At 46.9% G+C, this 8386-nt stretch overlaps 1 protein-coding gene across 1 annotated transcript in view; it reads left to right on the forward strand.

Moving 5' to 3' along the window:
• LOC114072093 (tetraspanin-36-like) overlaps window positions 1–6829 on the forward strand; it is an 8186-nt gene extending 1357 nt beyond the window's left edge. Inside the window, exons 2-8 of the mRNA XM_027910014.1 lie at window positions 889–892; window positions 3187–3406; window positions 4244–4318; window positions 4769–4864; window positions 5419–5571; window positions 6469–6552; window positions 6701–6829. Of these exons, the coding sequence (XP_027765815.1) occupies window positions 3341–3406; window positions 4244–4318; window positions 4769–4864; window positions 5419–5571; window positions 6469–6552; window positions 6701–6787 (561 nt within the window). The 5' untranslated portion in view covers window positions 889–892; window positions 3187–3340 and the 3' untranslated portion in view covers window positions 6788–6829. The remainder of the gene's footprint in view (window positions 1–888; window positions 893–3186; window positions 3407–4243; window positions 4319–4768; window positions 4865–5418; window positions 5572–6468; window positions 6553–6700) is intronic.
• The last annotated feature ends 1557 nt before the right edge of the window (window positions 6830–8386 follow it).

Below are 8386 nucleotides of genomic sequence, written 5' to 3' on the forward strand. Positions count from 1 at the left end.
CCTTTGCTGTATTTTGTCTGGGTTTGGCAGGGGACAAAAAGGCCTGTGCTGATAGGCCTGCAAACGAGCACAAACCTCTGTTCTCAAGCATCACATACGGTTGGCTTATTAAAACAACTAAGGGAAAGTGGAAAAGTATCTGTTCTGCCTGACTGAGAGATGCAAATTTCATGTATATATATATATATAAATATTTTTTCTACTTCAGAGGTAATTTTAAGGGGCCCCTTCTATGGCTGTGACAGTGCTAAGGTGTTGTGAAGTATTTGCATGGCCACAGATCTCTAGAAAGGCAGGTGCTTGTGGTCATCAGCGTGTAAAAACAGCGGAACACAAACTGGAAGTCTTGTTGTACTTAACAAATGTATAAAATCTACTATTTTCCAATGGCTGTGCTGTTCTTTATCAGTGAGACAAGCCCAAGACTTCTCATAACCATCCCGTCCCATTCTGTTTCATGGGTGAGACTGAATATTCCCGGTGCTGTTCGTGCATCGGGTGGCTGGAGAGAGCTCCAGGTTGTTGTTTATGTGCCTGTTTATACCTGGCACAGCCGGCTGGGTCGAGTATGGGAAAGGTGTGTGAAGTCAGCGTGGTCCTGCCCGAACACCAGCCTGGGGAAACCTGGTCGTTACGGCTTTGTTTTCTTTCCACTCATCTCCAAGGGATTCCATTTTTCCCACCGAAATAGCTCCTCTGCTTTCCGTCAACGGCACGGGGTATCAGAAGTTCTGGTGCTAGGTCCCTGAAGGGTGGGAGCTGCGGTGGGCGAGGCAGCAGAGGCGGCCGCAGCTTCGCCGCTCAGCGGTGGAAAGGGGGGGTTTCCTTGCAAAATTTCCCCCCTCCTCTTCATCTTGTCTCAAGGGAGTCGTCGTAATCAAGCACCAGCAGCGTTTCCGGGCTCCCCGATGAGTCAGCTGGGGCAGTCTGGGGAGGAAGGGGTCGGGTCTGCGTGTTCTGCTTGTCGTTGGCGGAGCGGGGGGAACTGGGCTGAGCCTCACCCCTGCGCTGTGTGATCCTGCTCTGCACTGAGCTCCTCTGAAACGCAGCCTCCGAGCAGGACAGGAACAATGACAATTTCTAGTGTGAATTTCTTGGAGTAGTCGTGGCAACCTCGTATATGATGTTGTTTGAAAATGTGTTTGACTGATTGCGAAGAGGGAGAGGTTTGATCTCTTCCTCCTCAAAAATAGCTGATCAAACTGGCCTTTGTGTTTGTGAGATTGTTTGGGGTTTTTTTTTTCCCTTGAGATCCAACAGAAACCTGTTTGATCAGGTGTACTTTACAATTTTCAGTCAAGGTTTATCTTCAGCAGTGCAATGGACATTTCTTGTTGTTCTTCTCTTCTACAGAAGCTTCATCTTAGCTCTAGGATTGGGCTGAAGGTTTTGTGATGTAGAGCTGAAAAAACCCTCCACCAGATTTTGAACCTGCCTTAAGTACTGGGAAGGCTCGAGGAGAGAGTTCTGACTTATACATTCTGTTGTATTTTTCATCTTTGCTTTCAAAGTTAGTCTCTGGGACTCATCTGCAAAACCAAATCGGGGAACAGGTCGTGCTCGGCAGTGCCCTGCTCTCAGGAACAGAGTGTTGGAGGAGGAGAAGCTGAGGCTGCTCCTCCTGGGCACCTCACTCCTCAGGGGGAGTGAGAAGGCAGCGGTGCCTTTTGAGGTAAAGTGGTTTCACCCTTTTCTCTGCATCCCTAAAATGGGGTGGGAGGAAGAAGCCTGAGTTGTTCTACACCTGCGGACAAGGAAATGGGAAAGACTTTCCTCAATGAGAGGAAGTTTTAGGCACTGCTTTAAATCATTAGCACCACCTGAAAACCCGGTGCACGTAGAGAAGAAAAACAGAAAACCCCTGAGAACTGGTGATGCTGTTTCTTTTCCTGATAATTCTTTGTAGATGACCTGCTGCATGAGCCCCAGCAGAGCAGGATCTCGCAGGGCATGTACTAAATGTCTCTGAGGGTTAGTTTGATCCTGGTTTCACCACTTGGTGCATACAATCCCAGTAATTCTGAGGTACAGGCATCGCCCAGGAATGCGACAGCGAGGGGTGGGAGCTGTCTGAAACAAAGGATGTTCCTGCAGTTGGAGGTAATTGAAAGGGCAGGCAGGAGACCAGGCTGGAGGGGGAAGAGCTAAACTAGGTAAAGGAATTAGTCCTAGCTCCAGCATGGGGAGTGTTTGATTTAATTAGAAGGTACAGTGCTGGGGAAGTAATGAACTGTTCCAGAGCTGGATGATGAAATCCTGCTGTGGCCTGTTGAAAACAAGCAGACTGGTTTCCCTCAAGTTTCCAGAATGTGAATATGGATGGTGCTTCATTTTATTTGTGCTGCAGGATTAGAGAGGGTAGATGAGCTTTCCTAACTCTTGAGAGGTTTTTTTTATGCCATTGATGAGGTTTGGCAGGGCATGGCTGAGTCTTTCAGCGTTATTTCCAGGCCTGTACTGTGGATAAAAGTCTTCAGTCTCCAGGGTGTCACTAGTGTGCATTGGGCCTCAATCAGCAAAACATCCTTCTCGGGGAGAGATTAATTTAGAGGCTGCAGAAATCTGTTTCCTCCAGGACAAGGAGGGACCGTGTTTTGCTGAGACCAGGAATATCTGTGCCTGCCTTAGTGGTTAATGCTGTTGAGAGAGTGGGAAAGATAAGTTTCTCTCTCTCGAAAAAAAAAAAAAGCCCCAAATCAACAACGAATCCCCCTGAAGGTGACAAAGGAACAACTGGACGTGGCACTCGGTGTGGCTGGGTGACAGGGTGGGGATCGGGCACAGGTTGGACTCGATGCCCTTGGAGGGCTTTTCCAACCGAAATGCTTCTGTGATTCTGGTAAGTTGATTCCTGCAAATGCAGGTGGGATGCAGGTGGCCTTGGGCAGGCAGTTTGAGCTTGGCCTTCTGCTGAAACGCTGTCTGATACATGTCGATAGACTCCAACATTTCAGCTTGGTTAAAGAGGTCACTTACTAAGTAGAGGAGCAATCAGTGAAGTTTGTCTTCTCTGTGTTCACGTTTGAATGGGTAGCTAGTTTGGTTGGTAGTTTCAGATGCAGCATTTTTTTTCCCCTTCTGGCTCTTTGCACACTGTAGTCACGACTTCTATAGTTGCTGTATTAATTGCTCTATTACAAAATGGTCCATGTTTACTTTCCTGGGCAGATGCTTAACGAAAACCAGCTCGTAACTTCCTTCCCTTGTGTTTCAGGCGGCAGCAGCAGGCCTGAGCTATGTCGGGGCGTACGTCATCAACACCTACAAGAGCTACGACAACTTTCTGCAGGACAAGTACGCCGTGCTGCCCGCCGTGATCATCATCTGCGTGGCTGTGGTGATGTTCGTCATCGGGCTCATCGGCTGCTGTGCCACGTTCCGGGAGTCTCGAGTTGGTCTGGGGCTGGTGAGTGTTGCGTGTTCTCGTGTGTCTTCTTCTTCACCCCGCTGCACGGTGTGGGAGGTGGTCGGCTGGAGCTTGGGATGCACGAAACGGAAAGTGAAACACGATTGGGACATGTACCACTGAAGCTCTGCTCGTTGGCGTGAGTTGTGTACCGCCGCGACGCGCTGACCGACGGTGTGTGAGGCACAGGCTCAGTTACCAGTGACACCAACACCCCTGCCATAGACAGTCTCATGGCTCTGCCTCTGATCAAGATGACTCTTCATCAGAGCACTCAGTTTTGAAAAGGTTTGGGTTGGGAGGGGATGTGGCAGCCACGGCTTCTTCTATTCCATTCTTCTATTCTGTAAACTACTTTGGTTGTAGAGGCAACGAGCGATAACAGTAACTGTTGTAATCAGGATGGCCGAAGGAATAAAAGCCAGGCACAGTTATGATGATGATCCAAAAGTCTGCTTTATTGCTCAGTTCAGTCTTACTTATACACACTCTGCAAACAGAACCTTACATACCTTTCTATTAATAACTCGCTATCTGTGGTCTGTTATTAACCCTTACACACGATTGGATATCCACACCTTATTTACATTCTTCTCTCACTGGTCAGTTTTGGCACCTTCTCAGATCTTTCTCTGCTCCTGTGAATTCCTCAGGGAAACGGCTTCCAAGTGTCTAAGTCAAAAATCCTCCACCTCTATATCCTTCATCAGGGGGTCTGCGGACCCGCTGCCTGCCCCAACAAATAACTTACTGCTATAAACTAATGTGAAGTGTAATGTAAAGTTGAATTCAAATGCTGTGGAATTCTTCCTTACAGTCTCTCTCTTGTATTTTCAGTTCTTGGCCATTATCCTGCTTATCTTTATCGCAGAGGTATCCGCTTTTGTCCTGGGATTTGTTTACAGGGAAAAGGTAAGCAAAGAGTTAGCATCCCTGTCCCAACCTAAAAGTAAAGAAAAAAATCTTGCATTGTTAGATCATTTTTTATGTATCCAGTTTTCATGTAATTCATCCTCCATCCTGCAACCTGCAGAGCAAGTGGAAAATGGGGGTGCTACATACATAAAGTACCTGGCAGGCATCACATCTATCTCTCAGTTGGATTAAACAGTCATTGATGCTCCCAAAAGGAGGGCTGTTCCAGCAGGGGAGGCATAATATGATTCTGGTTAAGTGTTACCTGAATTTTATCTAACATATACCTTAATATTTGTTTTGTTGTTGATTCATTGTTGTTTTTTTTTTAATTTATTTCCCCCTCTGAATTAGTTGGGACACAGATCTCTTTTGCATTTTCCACCAGATAAAACTCTTCCATCTCACGTTAAAACCATCTGCATCTTTTTTTTCTTCCTAAAATAGGTAAAAACTGACGTTCAAGGCACAATGCGCTCGGTCTTTGAGCAGTACGATGGCAAAAACCCAGAGTCTACAGTTGTGGATTACTTGCAGGAACAGGTAAGAAAGTATTTAAATCATCCTGGGAGTTACTTGGAAAAGAACAGCTGGGTCCTAAAGAAGGAATTTTGGCTGGAAAAGGAGGGGAGGAGGTGTCTGTGTTTAGCGTCGGGTTCTCCGAGGCAGCTGAGGGTGCTCCCCGCTTCGCAGAGGTGGTGTTTTCGGGCTCCTGGTGTGAAGCTTCACGCAGTGAATGATCGTGGCATTTGGATCAGACCAAATAAGCAGTACAAATGAGTAACTGCTGCTGGGAACACTGCCCCATAAAACAAAAAAGGTGACGGGAAGACTCCGTCACGCTTTCATTTTGGAGCTTTCAGAAAGAGTAAACCAAGAAGGGGGTAATAATGTATGAAAGGAGGTTGATTTATTGTATTTGTGGTTGTTTTCCTGAAGCGCTGCTGCTTGTAAATCTGCTGCATACGAAGGGCACCTCTGGCCCACTATGCCTAAGAGAGGTTTAACTCAACGTGAACCTTCATATATATGTAATATATATGAATAAATGTAATATATATATTCATACATCCCCGTAACTGCCCTGTGTTTGGCAGCTTCACTGCTGTGGGGTGAAGAACTACAGTGACTGGACGACCACACAGTGGTTTAATTCCACTGGCAACAACAGCGTCCCTCTGAGCTGCTGCCAGCAGGGTGTGAAGAACTGCACTGGGCATCTGGATCGGCCACAGGAGCTCAACACCCGGGTGAGGATGAGGGCCTCGGGGTCACTGTTGGGCCATGATGACTCTCACCGTGGAGGAAAGCACGTCAGGCTTTAGGGATATTCCCACAGCTATCCGGGCCAGGGGAAAAGACTCGTGTGGGATCGACCGTGCTGAATGCGGAGGATGAAGATGCTCCAAGGGCTGGAGCATTTCTGTGGTGGAGGCAGGCTGGGAGAGCTGGGGGTGTTCGGCCTGAAGAAGAGAAGGCTCCAGGGAGGCCTTGGAGCCCCTTCCCATGCCTGTAAAGAAGATGAGATCAAACATTTTAGCAGGAAAGGACAAAGGGTGATGGTTTTAAACTAAAAGAGGATCAATTTAGATTAGATATAAGGATGACGTTTTTTACAATGAGTGTGCTGAAACACTGGCACAGGTTGCCCAGAGAAGCTGTGGCTGCCCCTGGATCCCTGGAAGTGTCCAAGGCCAGGTTGGACGGGGCTTGGAGCAACCTGGGCTAGTGGAAGGTGTCCCTGCACATGGCAGGGGGTTGGAACAGGATGATCTTTAAGGTCCCTTCCAACCCAAACCATTCTGGGATTCCATGAATTCCATGCCAGGTTTTTCAGTCTGGGACAAAGCCCCTAGGTTGACTTTTATAGATACCATTGCTGGTGCTCCTGTCTATGAGTTTTGGGCACTTCCTTAAGTGACCCGAGCTGGAGGAGATCGGGAAGCAGCAAATGCCAGTGGATTGTGATTTGTCGGTGCTTCTCCTCAAGCCATCAGGTCTGGAAGACAAGAACAGAGTCCCCCGGGTCTGCAGTGGTTGGTTAGACAGGCCCTGCTTCCTTTAAGGGGTTGGGGGAGGAAAAGAAAGAAAAAAAGTCCAGCTGAATTAACATCATTTAATATGTTTTCACCTCTCTTTCCTGGCAGGGCTGTGCAGAGGAGCTGGAGTCTGGGCTGCAGAGTGTTATCAGCTATGCCATGCTCGTGATCCTGGGGTTTGCCATCGTAAAGGTAAGTGTTTCTGTCTCTTCCCTCATGGAAAATAGTACTGCCTGTTTTTTTTTCAGTATGATGGAGTCCTCTAATATAGGGGTGTTGAGTCTGGTGACTGAAACAACAAACACAGCACTAAATCTCTTGTGCGCTCTCTCTTTTCCAGTTCTTTGGCATGCTGAGTGTCTGTGTGCTGACTTGCAAGAAAGAAGAAAGTGGATACCAGCCTCTTTACTCGGGGGTGTTTGCTTAATAAACGGCAAAGATCGGTTTTTCTTTTGCTTCCTGATGATAAAACAGACTCGAGACCATACCACAGCTTTCTGTGAGGTTATGGCAGGTTTGGATTTGTGACGTCAGACAGCACCAGAACTCCGGAAAGAAACTTTCTTCTGCCCTTCTTCCCTCTGCCCTGAAAACACAAACGTGCAGAAACTTTACATTTTAATCACTAAACTGGCGGAGACTGCAGGAGGGGTTTCAGTTACCTGCACAAACCTCAGATCATTCCTCTGGCGGGGTTTAAACAGCAAAAGAAACTTTAGAACGCCAGGTTTATTCTTCACAGACATGTAATATGTTTTCTCTATATCTGTACAGTTGTGGAGTTTGTGGTTTTGTTTTTTTTTTTTTCCCCTTTCTTAGTCATTTGTCGTAATTCTGTTTACTGCCAAGGTTGTCAGTGCAAGACAACCCTGTGTTTAAAGTTTAAAACAGACATTTGGGTTGTTTTTTGAAGCAGCTATCAAATGTGATCAACTCCAGGTTAGGAGGGGATGTGTGTTTTGAGCTTCTGGGCTCAGAACATCTCTTATTTGTCTTATTTTTTATTTTTATCTGTTTCTTAGTTATTGACATCAAAAATTTTGCCTCCTTTTATGACGCTTTTATGGCTTGCATACACAAAGGCAAGACTGTGTCAGTCCCTTTAATGTGGGAGTTGCCAGAGTTTGGGGGATGAATCCAGCGTGGAAGATGGGAGTCACAGGACACATTGTCTCCATGTGGTTGTGTAGATGGGACTGCTGGAGGCGTTAGTGCTGCCCCATGGAAGCTTTGACCACCTTTCTCCACTAAAAAAAATGTTTAAAAGATGCATTATTTTTCAGAGCAGTTTCAATAACCTGCTGTAGCTCTGCATTCGCACATTTTCCTTTCTCCTTAAAGCGACTGCTGGATGCAGTCACTGCATGGATTTAAGATGGTCTTGCTTTAAAGTAGTCCTCCTTCAACTTGTTTCTGTGTTAATCTGTGTATCAGCTCTTCAGGATTTGGGGGTTTGGGGAGGGAGGGGAACTACCAGCTGTTCTGAATCAAGGAATTGCGGAAAAGCAACACAATTTTTGCTTTTGTTTTTTTTTGAGTTGTGTTTTTTTTTTCCCCTTGGAGAGATATGCAGCCTGTCCTAACCAATAAACCCTTTATATTTGAAGCTAATTAGAAAAAAATAGTTCGGGGTAAGTCTAAGCTGTTCAATTATCTCCAAAAAAAAAAGAAAAAAAAAAAAAAAGGAGCAACGGGTGACGTTGTTCTACAGGAACCAGACCAGACCATGTATATGTTGAAAACTGACTTAATTTTTATGGTGGGCTCTCTTCTCCTGTTGAATGCCGAAATAAACTGAATTTATGTAATCGAGTTAAAAAACGTGGCGGGTTCTTGTTGGTTCTTGGCGGGGGGGGAAAAGGTGTCGGGGGCGCCCGTCACGGCTGCCTCAGCCCTCCCGCCTCCCTTCTCCGCTTCCCTCAGCCCTCCCGCCTCCCTTCCCCGCTTCCCTCAGCCCTCCCGCCTCCCTTCCCCGCTTCCCTCGGCCCTCCCGCCTCCCTTCCCCGCTTCCCCTCGGCCCTCCCGC

Source organism: Empidonax traillii, unplaced genomic scaffold (genome assembly GCF_003031625.1).
Source record: "Empidonax traillii isolate 1590-97213 ecotype Southwest subspecies unplaced genomic scaffold, ASM303162v1 scaffold2628:size20430, whole genome shotgun sequence".
In the NCBI taxonomy this organism is placed as follows: domain Eukaryota; kingdom Metazoa; phylum Chordata; class Aves; order Passeriformes; family Tyrannidae; genus Empidonax; species Empidonax traillii.